This window comes from Spinacia oleracea, chromosome 4 (assembly GCF_020520425.1).
Source record: "Spinacia oleracea cultivar Varoflay chromosome 4, BTI_SOV_V1, whole genome shotgun sequence".
In the NCBI taxonomy this organism is placed as follows: Eukaryota; Viridiplantae; Streptophyta; class Magnoliopsida; order Caryophyllales; family Amaranthaceae; genus Spinacia; species Spinacia oleracea.
In genome coordinates, this window is record NC_079490.1 from 29,124,905 (window position 1) to 29,141,877 (window position 16,973).

The following is a 16,973-nucleotide window of genomic DNA, read 5'->3' on the forward strand; positions in this document are numbered from 1 at the left end:
CAGGCAGCAACAAAAACTAAAACACTCAAATGTTGGCTAACCACCCTAGCACAAACCTAGACCTAACACTGGATTTTTTAAAATATTGGGATGTAAGTGTATGATAAACATAAAGGGGGGAAACCTTGCTGGGCTCACCACTATTAGCTGTGTGTACGTGTTGTCAGTTAGGACCAATTGAAAAAGGTGAGTCGGTTCCAAAAGACTTAGGTTCTCGTTAACTCTTGTAGCCAACCACACTATAGGTCACAGTCTGATTCAAGTAAGCACACTATAGGTAGCTATTCAGTCAGGCAGACTACATGGAGACAGTGACTCCGTCAGCCATACTTACTTATAGTATTAGGATTCGATTGATATTGAGCTATCCTATATGTTTGGGATTTTAGTGGCACTGTATATCCAGGGACAGCTGAACTCTCTTCAGTGTGTAAACCTTAAACACTACCAACAAACACACAATACACGATACTCCATCTATATTACGACTAAACATACCAATAGTAACAGATTGATACCCCGAATCACCCCGTAGTAATTAGTGCGTGACTGCTAAAAATTGCAATGCTATGTTAACTGCCACCCAATTGTCCCATTTCAGTATGCTATCACAACAAGCCAAAGACAAATATATAATAAGGTCAATGGACAAAACATCACCACACACATGGATGCACACCTAGGGCTTACACTATAAGCATAAAAGGATAAGGCTAGAGGGCGGTTGAAGGGTTGACTACCTCTAATGTTGTGACCCAAATATTACAGGGAAAAAGAGGAAACTCGGACGGAAATGAATGCTTTGGTAACCCCCAAGAGAGTTAATAAACCAGCAGGCAATGGCAAAACATGTATATGCATACAACTAAGCAACAAGAACACAATCTATTCAAACCAACGCTGCCTGTATTGCAGGCCAGGACGGAAAAACTATAATAATCGGCACAATGAACAGCAGGCAGAATAGTTCGGGCACTAACCTAACGCACTCAAGAGGCAAAGCAAGGATACCGGAAACACTCGGAACCAAACCGAGCAATGATGCTTGCAACACCTGTCCTGCCTATGCAACAACAGACAAGAACAAATGACTAAATTAGTTGTCCCCAGATAAAAACACGGATCCAAAATGCAAAACTTAGACAGTAACAAACGGCAGTTACACATCAGTTTACGTAAATTAGCTAGCTAACTACTCTAGCAAATATATGCCAAACAACAACTGGATAAAACATGCCTAATTACAAAAATTGGAAACAGAGGCACGTGTTCGCTCCAAACTACACGGATAAAAATTAGCATCAAAGGGCAGTTATGCATAGACAAAATAGTTCTATATTGTGTATGTGCGCACACACACACACAAGTGACAGGGAAAAAGTGCAGTAAAAGGCAACACGACGACCTAGCCAACACAAAGACCAAGCAACAAGGCAACTTGTTACAGCATTGAACCTCGAAATTCAGGGACGTTACCAATAAAGACGGCAAACTGAATTAGGGATCTCAATGCATAAACATCTCAATATTTCATCACAGCTTAGGGATATGACTACATATCTACCTTAGTGCATAATGATCCTCATCTTGTATTATATAGAAACTTGTGTTAACTGAAAGAATGACACCCCAGAAGAACGGACAATAAATTTACAAGTATGTGCACAGAGTATACAAAATAACACTAAACAAATGGGAAAAAAACGGATGTTCTTTTTTAAAAACACCAGCAAAGGACCAAGGAGTGCACATTCAGTATTCACCGATACATGTCCATAGATCGTAGGAGGATTTCCGTCAAGGGTAGACAAAATTTCTGGTAGATCATATGGCTTGGGATTTTAAATAGGCAGATTACATTAGATTGACAACAAACGAGCATCAAGAAGCAACATTACAACCACTCTAATTATGTGAGTTAACATGAACACATAGCTAATCTTAACCTTGTTATTAGTATGAGTAATAAAAGGGAGCAAAGCTGATTGCACCACCTTTCCAAACAAAGGAAAACAACTGGTAAAAGGGAGCAAAGTTGATTGCACTACCTTTCCAAACAAAGAAAAACAACCGGTGAAGCAAAACCCTAAAAAGGAAAGAGAACCCCCCTCCCTTTATATATAGGTGTCTACTTTTGGAAACCAGCAGTTCTAGAAATTGGAAAAAGGACAACTGATAAAGCCCTCTAACACACACAGCCACAAAAAAAGGGATAATAAAAAAAGGCAGCATGGTGTGATTTTGAGTAAAAGGAAGGTTGTACTATCCCAGGAAAAGAGGGATGTGCACAAGCCGAATCCAAGAGTAAGGGGAAGGTTGTACTATCCCAGGAAAAAGAGGGATGTGCACAAGTTGAACCCAAAAAACAGGGTTGTCTTAGAAATCTAAGTGTGAAGCTAAAACACCATAAGTAATACTGTAGAGTATGAATTAACATGTAATGAAGAGGATTAATTCCAGAACCCAAAATCAAGAGAAAAAGGATTAATGCACCACAGTTAAGGGGAGAAAACACCACAGTTAACACTCCAACCTACGAATGAACATGTAATCAAGAGAATTAATGGAAGCAACAAAAAATAACATAAGGCTGAAGATGATTAATGCACCAGAATCAACAATTTACAGGGCAATCGAAAAAGAGGTAAATTGCAAAAGAAAACCCCCAAAATTAGTGCAACACAATCAACAATTTCTAGATTCAAGATTTAATCGAAAAAACCCTAAATCGCAAAAAAAACTCAAAATTAGTAGATGATAAATATAGAACATACCTGTTAACAACCTATCAAGTTGTTAATCAAACCACCATCCTAACCAGTAACCAAAGGCGGAAAGATTTCAAGCATGTGGGAAGCAATGAACTATTTACCAATCGAATGATCATCTAGGAATGAAGGTTTGCCTAACTAACCAATTCAATTGCGTCAGGTAATGAATTCAATGCTTCCCACAGGCTGGAAGAGTTCCGATCGTCGTAGAAGAATAGCGCCGCCGCACAAGATAAGACGAACTGCGAAGAAGCAACAAGCTGGATCAAAGGGAGCAAAGCGAAGAAGGAGACACAGGCGGAGAAGGTGAGGCAAAAGGGGAAACAGAGGAGAGAAAAATGGAAGGAAGAAACAGAAAGAAAAGAGAACCGCCAGTAAATTAAGAAAGCAGGAAATAAAGAAGGAAAAATAAAGAAAGGAAAAGGAATTTGGGAAAATGCTTGAATCAAGGTTTGAACCTTGGGTGGCTTAGCAAATAGCATAGAGCAAACAAAGGGAAGGGATGTAGGGAAAATTCCTTATGAATAGTGAAAATCAAGGATATAAGACTCATAACACTATGCATAAGCATAGTGTTTCCATCCCACACATTTTAAAGGTTTGGGATATATTAATATATTACTCTCTTTCTCTCTCTTATTCTCTCATTGGTTATTGGTTTTACTGCTCCTTATCTTTTTCCTGTCTTTTTCTCTCTCTTTTTCTAACCTTTATGCCTTGGACCCACCCAAATTTAACACTTTTTATTAAAGAAATCAGATGTAAACACACCGTGTTGTTCCATGCGCTACTGTTGCCCAGTTTTCAGGGGGGCCAAATAACATGTTTTGGGCTTGTTTTACTCATTTACTTGTTACTGTTTGGTTTGGGCCAAGATTTGAGGGGGGGCCAGGCCCTTGCCCGCCAGACTGAAGATCCGCCCCTGAGTGGATTGTTGCTGGGTAACTTAACCATAAAATTTGGCGGCTGGATCTCAAATGCCAAAAAGTACGACTTATGGAACATGCACCGTGGCTTGATGCTTAGCATCCTCGATTCTCATACTTATTATGTATACAACCCTGCCACCAATGAGGTTTTTGTCCTACCTAAGTTTCCTTCTCAACTTTCCAGAATTCGACCCACTGAGCTAGCAGCCATCATTAATTTTTCAGATTGTCTTTTCTCTACTGAATGTAATTTCAGGGTCATTAGTTTTTCCAAGGACACAAGTACAGAGAAAAGAATGGTATTGGTTGAGATTTATTCTTGTAACAAGCATGAATGGTTTGGGTCAGAGTTCCCCCTTGAAAAGGAAGTCTATTCAGAAAAATGGAATGTGTCTGGTGCTGTGTTTCTGGATAGCACCTTATTTTTCATGACGAACAGGAGACATGTTGTGGCAGTTCAATTCCATACAAGGGACGAAGTAAGCCTTTACTCTATGCGCCTACCTTGTTGTATTGCAAAGGGCTTTCATGAATCACAGTTGCATGTCTCTCAAGGATGTCTTTATCTTACCTACCGTAAGTCTCGCAACCTATGGATTTGAAAACACAATGGAAGATCAACAGATTCTGATGCTTGGATCCCGCAGTTTATATTCAAGAAATCGGGTACTTCTTTATGTCAACCAGTTGTTGAGAAATTTTTTCGTCAAGTTGTGAGAGAACATATTTCTCCAAGTATCATAATCAATTAATCATCCATCCTGAGGCACCGATTGTTTTCATTAACGTGCATTCATCCATCTATGCATTCCATCTTTTTAATGGTACTGTTGAGAAGATTGCTGAGATTTCTAAGGAAGAACTTCCTATGTTTGGTACTGCCTCCATATATTCTCCATGCTTTGCCTCATTGAAGCGTCTAAAGCCAGCAAATCCAGATCGTTGTGATCAATGTACTAGATATGTATTCTCTTATTGTTTGCTCATTGCTAGCTCTGGTAGAATTATATTATATCTTGTGTTAATGATGACTTGATATTTTCTTACATGGGATCCTTGCCTTGTGCAGCTAAGTTGACCGAGTATCTTGTTTGATACTTCTCAAGAGGACAACAAAGGCAACTAAACAAGACATTCTAGACTTGCATGGTCCAAACTAGTTTGAAGGCGCAACTTTATCCTTATGAAGACATTGAATTATCATCTAATTAATTATACTGTATTTGTTTCAACTTTTTTGATACTATGCATTTTTATGTTGAGATTGGTATCTCTTAATGTAATATGGTGAATATGTGATGTTTTTTTCTCTTGACAATTGATTGGCTTGAAGATACTTTCCTTGGACCAACAGTCTTAGTTCTCAATGTCTAATCACAGGCATTCCCATGAAGAGGTTGAAACTTGAAAGAGATGCTCAGATCATCCTCATTCTTGAATGTTGCCTAGTATCTGTTTCTTCTTTGGTTGCTGATTTGCTCTTTTGCGCTGTTACAACCATCTTTCCTTCTCTTGTTCCTCTGACAGAAGTTTCATGAACTGAGATTCTCTGTGATTTAAACTCAACCTCAGCTGCTCGGGTGCTATTGTACGTTTATCCTGGTAACTACCTTGGCATAATGCTCACCTGTTTTTCCTTTTGCATAGCTGATAGTAATATTTATCAACACTTTGTTAACCATTTTTGAGCCAAGGATTTCCAGTTCAAACTTCAACTGTTGGGAAAAGCTTAGGCATCTGTGTGTGTGTGTTGTTCCCAGTTCCCACTGAGTCACTGACCTTGATTTCTTGACTTTCCCTGAAATATCAGTACCAATTGGTGGCTTTTTAATCAATAATCATCCTTTTCTGCCTACATATTTCAGAGGATAAAGTTTTACTACTTTGTGTTAAATTAAGAAGAGGGAGCTACAGAAAATTCCTTATGAGATTAACTTGAAACCCTCACTGGGAATGAACGAAGTCCTCTTTGCCTCGCAATATAGGTTTAGGGTCGTTCAGCTCTTTAGCTTGTGCTCTCTAATTTAAGAGTTTTTGAACGAGTGGAATTTTGCCGGGGGTGTTTTCCTCCCTCGCTTTCTTTTCGTTATGCACATTAAACGGCCCTCCCTCAACCTTTATGGGAAGGTGTTAAGTAATTGGCTAATGAGATAGATGGTGAGGGAGTATTAGAGGATTATGACTACCGAAGCATAGGGTGGATGAGAATAATTTATATTTGACACGGGTGATGAGCGGGGACGAAAACAATCATATCTTTGTACCCTTATTTGTTTTAATTTTTTTTTTAATAAATGAGACATTAACAACATATTTTATCCATCATTAACAACAATTGTTGCAGCAAAAATGGTTGTTTAAGACGTCAAAAGAAAAATGTGGTATTTTATCTCTGGAGTTGGGACGGAGAGAGTACCACATTGAGATCTTTGTCCGCTTGCCACAAAAAATGAGATCTCTAACAAATATCTCCACCCGCATAGAAGAATAGTAAAGGAGTAAAGCTACACGAGTACACGGAATATGATGGAATATGTGTACACCCAATATTGTGGTTTGTAGCATTTTAGGGAGGTTGAGCTAATCAGTTACCATTTTTTAAGGCATTGTTGTCAATTAAGGATACAAAATTAACTAAAGCATTGTTTACAGACATTTGCCAAGCATTGATAATGAACTAACTCTAAGAAAACCCTCAAAACTTCAAAACCCTAGTCGTTGTCACAAGCTCGCTGGTGGTCGTCGCCTTAACGGCCGCCGGCGAGCTTGAGCGTCGCCTCTGCAGTTGATTTATCTGTCTCTTTAGCCTAGCAAGGGTCGTGTTTTCTCGCTTGAGGGGTTGAAAGAGGAACCAAGCTCTGCTTCCACCTCCTCTTAGTTCGTGCTCCTCTCGCCGGATTGTGGTGTTTAGTCGTCGAAAGATCGGCAAAAGTAAAGAAGTAGGTGCCAATTTCCGGCAAAGGTGAAGAAGGAGCAAATTTTTCCTTGGAGAAGCTAGTCAATTCAATTTAACCCAAGTCGATTTTAGCGGGTGGATTAATTGGATTTGTTTCCTTCAAACTTGGCGTCCTTATTCAGGCATCTCCCCGAGCGCCGCCGTCGTCAACCTCGTCGGTAAAGGTAAAGTTTGGGGTTTGATTCTTTGGATTAGGTGGGTTTTGCTTTAGGTTGATTGATCTATTTAAAGGGGTTTTGGTTAATATTACCGGTGCTATATATCCTAGTCGTCGTCGTCTTGCGGTTTCGGTAACCCCAGTCTTGATGGTTCTGGTAAATACTAATTAAGTTAGGGTTTAGTAGCCAGTTCATTCCTAGTCGTCGCCCTCTTGTGGTTTCGGGAACCCCGATCTTGACGGTAAAAGGTAAAGACTAAGTTAGGATTAAGTAAACAATTTTCATGTTCCCTTGAGGTGTTGTGTGCAAGGTCATGTCTTCCTGCTTGTGGCTGGTTGTTTAGGTTTTGTTGATTACTCTCTGTGGTTGTTTCCTTGGTCATTAGTAATTATGATGCCTAGTCTTCTTACTTTTAGTTGTCTACTTAGTGTTGGTTTGTTTTTTAGCCTCATGACTGTTAGTCTTAGGTTTGCGATAGTAGAATTTTATATTTCCTTGTGATTCTTGCGTATTGGTTGCTTATGGTGGGTTTGTGCAAGGTTAAGGAATGAAAGGGCTGATGTTTTGGGTTTAGGTGAAACCTCGACTGATTTTAAAAAAGAGTCAGTCAACCTAGGTTATGGTATCGGCCATGTTGTTTATACCACCCTCAAAAGTGGTATGTTAGGTCGTAGAATGAAGGAAGGTGATTGTAGGAGTGTTTATAGTGTTTGGTGTTTGCAAGGCGTGGTTGATTTTTTTAGGTTTGCGAAGAGTTGTATTCTCTTTGAATTCAAAATTTCATATCTGAATACTGCTCCCCAAATATTTTTGGGGGTTCATAGCATTACCAAGTCACCTTTGGCGACTCAGTTTGTTACTAAGCTTCTGCTCATAAGGGCGTGTCAACCATTTCGTCAACTTGTCGTCCTTTCGTGTCTTTCTTTGTCCTTTGAATGCTACGAGTTTAAAGGGGTTCTCCTTAGTGTTTGTTGCCCAAGTTTTGGCCCAATAGAAGTGTGGAGGATGACTTCAACAATCGAGAGTCAGATTACAAGGTGTTTACTATCTCTGTAATTTTATTTTATTTGCTTTGTAAGTGGTTTGTAAGAGTTAGTAGAGCTCATTTTAGTTGCTTTGGATATGTAAGGGTCTTGATCGGCCCCCAAAGCTTAAGTAGTTTTAGTATCAGTTGTAATTCGTGAACTCTTTAATATTGCATGTTTATCCAATGTAAAAAAAAAAAATTAACTAAAGCAATGTTTAACATTTGCCAAAGGTTGCAGGGACAAGACAACCAAATCAAAAAGCCACATCACAATGCTAAGGTTTTATCTATTGAGTCTATGCAATAACAGGGAAAGAAAGAATCATACTAACAAAAAGTACCCCCCGATTCAAACGTTCCACATTTGCGTTTTTCACTTATTTTTTTCGAGAAATCGAGATTAGCTTCCAGTAAAGGCGCTATCCGGAAACTACCTTCCAGCTTTAAATACATAAATATACAGTCAGAAATTTTATAACATCTTCTCAACGTGAAAAGAAGAAAAAAACAAACAGTCAGAACATATAAGAAAAAGCCCAAACGATAATCAGCATCATCGACGTACAAACTAAGTGACCTTAAAGTATGAAATTCTCTAAACCAGTAACATTCTCTAAACCAAACAATGAAAGTAACATTCTCTAAACCAGGGAAGTTGAGCAGGATGTAGTTCGAACTAGACCTGTTCAATGGGCTGGAGGCCTATTTAAAGCCCGGGTCCAGCCCTTTTTAAAACGGGCTCAGCCCTTTATTTTTGTTAATGGGCAGGGCTCTTAAAGGGTTAATAAATAAATGGATTGTTAAAGGGTTAGGTTGGGTTTTACCGGGTCCAGTCATCACAATGAATATACGACCCCAAGAAGAAGTTCATCCCAATTTGTGTTGCTCATGGAGTCATCATGGCAATAACCGTCAACTGACCTAAATATTAGAGAAGGGTTTAATTCCATAACTAACTCGATCATATTATAGGATAAAAATAGCTTTTAATTCCATAACTATCTCGATCATTACTAAAAAAAAAAAAAAGACACAAAAGCCTTACAAAAATTCAGATGACTAATGTCTAAAATCTCTTTTTTCACCTCTGTTTCTACTGTCCATTGCGTATATTATACTACTGCACGCATTTAATCCTATGCATCCAATCCCCTGCAACCACAAAACAATAACCAAACACAATTATATATTAACATAAATAACCATTAAATTAAGTTCCACAAATACTTACATAAACAAGCTTAATGGAACTTGGAGTTTACCTTGGGACTGAATCTTGTGAAACAAAAACAAATCAACTCCAAAAAAGTTGGTATTTCTACTCGTACCCTCTTCGCATCCAGGCCGTTGCAGTTGATGCTGTGGATTATATATATTGATGATGAGGGTGAACAAGGTGTTGATGTTGAGAATTATGTTCGTCATGGAGAATTCCCTGAGCCACTGCTCCATATCCCTGCTGGTGTTGTTGTGATGTACCTGGCTGCTCAACAAATAACAACTGCCCTAATGTGCGGTTGTTGCTGCTCAACGGACTTCACAAGACCGTTGGCACTATCTGATAAACACAACAACAGAGCGTTAGGGACTGGAAGCAACTGGGATGTACTCCGTATAAATAGAAGAGTAGAGGAAAGAGAAAAACATGTTGAGCATTTGGTAAAGCTTAGGCTTTGGAAAGTGGTGACTTCAAATTACAAAACCTGAGATTGGTAGCCTCAAGTCACTTTCAAGCAAATTAATATATCTCGGCCATATATTTTCTGCTCAAAGTATTCATTTCATCACACATTGCAAGAAATCACACATTGCAAGAAAATGTTGGAGTATAGGTGTAAGTGTGTAACGGTAAATTTTGAGTAGACACAAGATGATAAGATGGTGCCTTAGTTTCTTAAGCACTAGTAATATTGAGATTCTTCTCAACAAATAAAGATTGGTACAAATCGTTCACAATTTTTTTTTATCACATTAGATATCAGTAACACTTTCTACACTTCCATCTAGGATTGCCTTAAACAAAAAGTGGCAATACCTTTTGTTTGAGGGACTTGTATACAACACAAACACACGAGACTCGTGGCTGTAGTTCAGAGTAATCAAACAATTCCGATGTGCTGCTTCTTGGACTAGAGTCCTACAACAATAAACCTTTTACAAGAATAATAGGTAACTATTACCTCCGTCCCAAACATAGGCCCCATTTCTATGTTACTTCAATAGTTTTCAAAAGTCATTGTTGTGCAAAAGATGGGTGACCTTATAGAGATAAATGGAAGGTCCAGCAGTGACTCCTAACTTGCATATGAAAACACAATAAGCCCAAGGAACATGGTATCATATGGCACACAATTAATAAAAAGGACAATTATTAGCAGGCAAAGTTGTAGGATCCTACTATGTTGACATTTGACATGCATCTACCTTAAGACGCTTTCCTTTTCTTCCCAATCAACATATGAGACTGATCAATGCCAGGAAGAGCAACTCCCTTGTTTTTCGAGTTTGTAAGGTCCTCGTTTACTGTCGATAAGCTTTCAGCATTAGTCTTTCCTTCCATGTCCTTCTCCAACTGCTTTATGCGCAACTCCAGAGGAGCAGGTGAAAAGCTGGACTCAAGCTTGAACTTGCAAATGCATTTAAGTACTGTTTTGAGAGAAGATAACTCCATGTTGATAGCATCAATCTGCAACAAGATTAGTTTAAAATATCAATCAAAGAGAACTTGAAAATGGCTACTCAAAAGATATGGGAGATGAAGTATTACAAACGATACCTGAGATGTATCACTTGCTTTTTTTATCATGTCGTGCACTCGCTTCTGGATGCCCTCCAAATAGGCTTTCAGTAGAGGAAGTGGTGGAAAAGCATCCTCCATCTTAAATACACATATGAATGCAACTGCTGTAAGCTGATCCTCCCTCTTAATTAGAGATTGGATATGAGCTGCTCAAAGAAGAAGAAAATGCACACAGATAGCTTAGTACTAACTTTTTCCAACATGACTACGGAGTATCATTTTAGAACAGAGTAAACATCAGTTCATAGCAGGAGTGCAGGACAGGTAAGAGATAAATTCCATAAACCTGCCCATTCCAAAGGTAGACAGTTGGCATAAACTTCGTCAATGATGTGTAAATCACAAAAGATAACCAAAGTAGATTATGTACATACTAAATAGTGTCAAAAAGAGAATCTTAGCAACTAAAAAAGGGCAGAGGTAGTAGTATTTTGACATTCACATTAATCCAAGTTCCAACAGATGGGACCTATTAGGAGTAAAACATACCTGGAATTTCCTTCTCCGATCCCAAGATCTGGCGCAAAAGGTCGTCTTGTCCAGAAAGCTGAACTTTAGTTTCAACATAAAGGGTCCCAAAGAGTGAAAGTAGTTCATCTTTATTATATAAATCTCCTAACTTGTATGTGGCTAAAAAGAGCAGGAAGGAAAAAATCTCCATATAGTGAGTATCATCACCCTGCTTAGCCAAAAAGCCTCTCCACTTTATACTGAACTCCATCGCATCGTCTTTTAAACCTTGTGTAATAGTAGTACCATTTTTCACTACTGCTGATGAGAAAGTAAGACATCTACTTGTAAAAAATTGTCTTGACACACCATCTGACTCAAGCAACTTGTAGAGACTTTGAATCACATCAAGAGCAAAATTTGCTGGATTGGGTGCTAACTGAACACAATCGTACTCAAGCTTGAACTTAGAAATGCATTGAAGTATGGCTTCGAGAGAGCACAATTCCATGTTGATAGCATCATTCTGCAACAAGTTTAGTTTACTAGATCAATCAAAGAGAACTTGGAAATGGCTACTCAAAATATATGGGAAATGAATGATTAAAAACATTAATTACCTGAGCTGCATCACTGCCTTTCTTGACCATTTCATGCAATCTCTTCTGGATGCCCTCGAAACGAGCTTTCAGTAGAGGAACTGGTGGAAAAGCATCCTCCATCTTAAATACACATATAAATGTAACTGCTCTAAGCTGTTCCTTTCTCTCAATAAGAGATTGGATATGACCTTCAAGGGGGGAGATAACTGGTAATTAAAATGATTACTTGTTATCGATTACTAGAACAGTAGAACTATAGCAGAGGAGTTAAGTTGAGATAAATAGAGAAATCACAAAACATAGTAAGTGGTAAACTGGTTACTCATACAGACGTAAAAGTTAAAACTACTGTTAAGGTGAGAATAATAGATAGATCACAAAACATAGCAAGTGGTAAACTGGTTACTCATACAGACGTAAAAGGTAAAACTACTTTTCCGAAATCAAGACATTTACGTTACAGAGTAATAATTCGGTTAGAATTAGTTAAGAACTTAAAATTTCTAGGGGTTATGCATTAATGCAGTAACATTTTTTTTAAAATATACCTATATGCAGAAGGAATTTTTTTTGCTACCATAGCTATCATTTAAAAAAATTGGAATCTCTTAACTAAAACAAAGTGGAATCTGTTTATATAGCAGGACAGACAAGAGACAAGTATCATAAAGCTGGTTATTTCACACAGTTAAAGAAAGTTGACATAAAATTTGTCAATTATGTATACTTACTGGCACAGTTGAACATGACGCTCTAGACATTCTACACTAATTAAACAACACAAATCCTTTTGGAAAACTGCTTGCATAGTCTAGAGAGAAAAACCAAATTACAAGGGCATGCTAATTGAGTGAGTGTTTCTCTCTGAAATACATCAAAGGATCAAGAATTTGGATGAAGCTTCTTTATCCTTAACACTTTGTTTGGATAGGAAAGGGAAAGATGAGGGACAGAAAGGGAGGGGGACGGTGGAGCTGCCTTTTCCTTCCAAATCTTTCCAATTTGGGAGGAATGGTGTTTATCCCCCAACCCCTTATCCAAATAAGAGAATGTGATCCCCTCCCTTTCCAGTCTCTCTCTTTCCTCTTATCCAAAACAAAGTATGAAGGACGAAGCCAGCTCAAGACTCCAACTCCAGCTTATAAGCATATCAAGTTTTTCGGAATAAAGATAGTAAATACTACTACTATAGTATGTGTTACATTCTTCCAACATATGGCTCTGTCAGGACTCAGGAGTAAAGCTGCCAGTTTATGGACAAGTTTTGACATACCTGGAATTTTGTTCACCAATCCCAATTTCCTGCACAAACGAACGTCGGTCACATGCTGAAAATCCCCACTTTCAGTATAAAATGTCCCAAGAAGTGAGAGTAGTTCATCCGCATCATATAGCTCTGCTAACTTGTATGATGCTAAAAACCACAGGAAGGAAAAAATCTCCATACAATTAGTAACACCCTGCCTATCCAAAAACTCTCTCCACGTGATACTGAACTTCAATGCATCGTCTTTTAAACATTTTGTAATAGTAGCCATTTCCATCACTGTTACTGACAAAAACAAGCAACTACCACTATAAATTTGTCTTGATACACTTTTTGACTCAAGCAACTCGTATAAACTCTGAATCACATCAAGAACAAACTTCGCTGGCTCTGGTGTTAAGTGAATAGCAGAAGAAATAATATATGTAAGCGTACTGTGTTCCTTGTAATGCTTAATTAGGTATGACCCCATGCCTTTGGTGTCCATATTTCTGCACAACAATTGAATCTCACTGGACGCCTGTAGCTGAGTACGTTCCCTGCCTTTTGCTTGTTCGCAAGTGAGAATTTCTAAGCAAGGAGTGGTATAAAATTAGCATTAGAAGTACCATATAATTAAGGAAGAAAGAACCAGAGACTATGTCTAAACGTTGTCAGAAACTCGACATTGTTTTAGCCATTGCAACTTGCAAGCTATCTACATTCGACACCATGATCAAGTGACATTTTCGTAATTAGAATTCAAAAAATATGTAATCAAAATTGAATACACCGTTGTAATTGTTAAATATATAATCTCAATATCTTGATTGATTTCAGAGGTCAATTCAAATAGATTGATTTGATAGAGGTCTAAAAAGATGTGAACTTGGAATCGAAACTGGCAAAGGTTTCTACAAAATGGAATTTGATAGAGGTGTAAACCGTGGTTTTCTCCAACTAAACAAAACTTATCAAGTAAAGAGGTTGTTTCTAAGAGAAACATGTTGGCCGTATAGATTGTAATTTGCAACAACAAAAACTGCAGAAAAATTATGAAAAAATGAGCAACAAAGATTACCAATTCGCTTCTCTTTCGCGTCTAACACTTGAGAACGTTCATCAATCTCCTGCTCCTTCAACTCTAGTCCCTTCAATTGCTCCTTAATTTGGGCCTCCCTCAATCCTAAAATATTCTCTTTCGATACCAACATTTCGCTTCTCACATTGTTCTCCTCCCGCTTCAACTCAACTGCATTGTACAACTCATCTATTTGCTTCTCTTTCACTTCCAACAATTTCTTCTCCTCTTCTAATTTTACCTGCATCTCCTTCTCTCTCTTCTCTACCTCCATTTCTCTCTCCTCCACTTTCAATTCTCTATTCTTCACTCCCATTTCTCTCTCCTCCACCGCCTTCCGCCTTGCCTCAACCCTCTCTTCCTCAACATCCACCGCTCTAACTCGCTCGAACTCCTCCTCAAATCGCTTCTCCCTCAACTTAACCGCATTTAAACGGTCCAAAACCGCTCCCTTCTCCAATTCCAAAGACTCGCGCCACTCACTCACTTGCTTCTCCTTCAACACCAAACCTTCAATCCTTTCACTCAACGACTTTTCCCCAAACTCCAATTTCCTCTTCAGCAATTCAACATCCTTCTGGGAATTCTGAAGTCTATTCCAAGCCATGTCAATTTCTCTCTGCTTTGACTCGTCTCCCTTGACTCTCTCCTCCAGCGAATTGGAAATTGTTGCGAGAGAAGTCTGTAAATTTTGCCATTGCTTGTTGAGCGTAAGGATTGAGAAGGAGTGATTCCGGAAATCCTGAAACGTTTCGCCAAGTTTTTGCAGTGACAACCTAGCAACTTTAATGTCGTTTGAAGTTTGCTCTGGAATAGACATGGATAGTTTCGAAAACTGAAACCCTAATATCAACGAAAATTTACAAGAACGTTTCAGGAAGATGAAAAAGTTGATAGTGATAGTCTGATAAATGGAGGTGAGAGAAAAACAAAAGTTTAAAACTCCGTAATCGGTAATCTGTAAATTAATGATGGAAGAGGAAAGTCGGGTGTGAACAGTTGAATAGTGATCGTTTTGTCCGTATGACGGTAAGGAACTAAGGAAGGCGTGTCCTAGCCTAGGTTGCACCCAAACGGATACGGCACGGACACGGACACAATACGAGTACGGGATACTCCATATTAAAAATGACGGACACGGGGACACGGGAAATAATAATATTAAAATAATATAATATATAAAAGAAAGATAAAATTATAATCATTAATATAATAATATGCAAAAAGTAATTAAATTTATTAACGACATTCATATAAGAAAATAGAACTATTCTACACAAAATGACACGATAATGACACAATAATCATCTCCTCCTACATCCCACATTTTTGTTCTTCCTTTGTAATAACTTTCACTCCTCCTAGAAAGGAGACGAAGATTGTTGTGAATGAACAACCAAGCCTTCATAAATATAAGATCAGATTCACATGATGGATGGAGAAACTTGTTCGATATCGTTTTTTGTTTCCAGTTTTCTGTTTTTACAAAACTAAAAACCAAAATATGAAAACCATAAAAAGTAGTTTCCAGTTTTTTGTTGTCAGTTTTCAAAATTAACATGATTACAATAGGTATGACTATTTTTAAGTTGATAATTCAATATAAATCATATGCCTTACAAAACCAAAAAACCAAAAACTGGAAACTGACAGTGATACTGAACGGGCCCTAATGTCATGGTGGCTTGTGAATCTGGTCCTATATATATGAAGGTTGTTTATTGCTCATGAGGCCTTAGTAGTAATCTGAAATATTAATTAATAATGAAATATGTGTTCAAGACGTGTCCATCGTGTATCCGGCCGTGTGTCTCGTGTCCTAATTTTTCGAAAAAAGCCGGATACGTGATTTCGCGTGTCGGACACATATTTTCGCGTGTCCAAGATGTGTCGGTGTCCAATACGTATCGGACACGGGACACGGCAGCCCAATGGCGTGTCCGTGCTTCCCAGGTCCTAGCCCTCCTAGGTGTGTCGGGGAACTCAAAAGGTTGCAGTATTTCATATTTTCTCGGCGAAGGTGTTAATTCATATCATGGGAAATGGTTAGGAATGAAACTCTTGGAAGCACAAAATCTTTTTTATAAAGGATGTACAATAATTTAATGTATATCAAGTCTAATTAACAGGCTTGCATTAGATTTATATGTGTGACTAGTAGAGCCGTCAATTCTCAACCTGAATCGTTGAACTCGCAGGGTTAATCCGAACCGTTAATAACCCGTGAGCTGGTATCCAAAACCCATCCGATCCGATAATATTCAACCCGAACCCAAACCGTCTCGAAACTATTAACCTGATTAAGATCTGAATCCGATAACAAATTGTCATTCGGCAACCCGAATCGTTTCTACCCGAAAATCGTTAATGGCCCGATTTGTTTCAATCCGAACCGTTTCAATCTAGGGAAAACCCGTTTTCAACCCGGACCGTTTACAACCCGAAATTTTTCATGTTGGGTTATGAATAATATAAACAATATAATTCATGCGGAAAAACCATAAAGCCAGAAATCCAAATTAATTGCCACATAATCAATTAGCATAATTTAGTATACATACTTTGTGATGCGTGCCTTCCCTATCTGCTCCCGAAACGAACAAGAACACGCATAGGAATCCAAATGTCGCCCCTCCGTAGATAGTCCACAGCACGATCGGATCCGCGGTTTTATGTGCACTCGGGAAACTCACAATAATATTAGGCAAATATTAAATTCTCTCTTGAACTTAAAAACTTAGAATAGTATATTAAATTGCGTTATAAATTGTGATCATGAACCACAAATTTATAGGGTAGAAATAGAGGAGTTAGAATTTTACTAGGAATAGATTAACTAAATCCATTAGGATTCTAGTTAATTAATATCATTAGAATTTTAGGTTTAATCAAATACTTAAGTATTTCAGATTTAACTAAAACATCTGAATTTAGTAGAATTAGGAAAACACGA

General features: G+C 38.2%; 1 protein-coding gene across 3 annotated transcripts; it reads right to left on the reverse strand.

The window, feature by feature from the left end:
* Positions 1-8,778: 8,778 nt before the first annotated feature.
* On the reverse strand, positions 8,779-15,028 carry LOC130459832 (uncharacterized). 3 transcript variants are annotated; one of them, XR_008919490.1, is made up of 8 exons: positions 14,021-15,027; positions 12,967-13,530; positions 11,712-11,899; positions 11,131-11,617; positions 10,618-10,787; positions 10,266-10,527; positions 9,104-9,399; positions 8,779-8,993 (listed from the first exon to the last, which is right to left on the reverse strand). XR_008919490.1 is itself a non-coding variant. In XM_056827422.1 (6 exons), the coding sequence occupies exons 1-6, from the start codon at positions 14,838-14,840 to the stop codon at positions 10,267-10,269; spliced, it is 2,490 nt and encodes an 829-aa protein (XP_056683400.1). In that variant the 5' UTR covers positions 14,841-15,028; the 3' UTR covers positions 9,791-10,266. The 3 variants fall into 3 exon arrangements, 1 of the variants encoding a protein (XP_056683400.1); XR_008919491.1 differs by having other exon boundaries at positions 8,780-8,993; positions 11,712-11,881; XM_056827422.1 differs by lacking the exons at positions 8,779-8,993; positions 9,104-9,399 and having other exon boundaries at positions 9,791-10,527; positions 14,021-15,028.
* Between the last annotated feature and the right edge of the window lie 1,945 nt (positions 15,029-16,973).

What these genes read in the sequence shown, in the direction of transcription:
- LOC130459832 (XM_056827422.1), bottom strand. Translation starts at nt 14,840, where the DNA reads ATGTCTATTCCAGAGCAAACTTCAAACGACATTAAAGTTGCTAGGTTG. An exon ending in CGCGAAAGAGAAGCGAATTG is followed by an intron (nt 13,531 to 14,020) that starts GTAATCTTTGTT and finishes CTCCTTGCTTAG; the next exon opens with AAATTCTCACTTGCGAACAA. An exon ending in ATTGGTGAACAAAATTCCAG is followed by an intron (nt 11,900 to 12,966) that starts GTATGTCAAAAC and finishes TTTAATTACCAG; the next exon opens with TTATCTCCCCCCTTGAAGGT.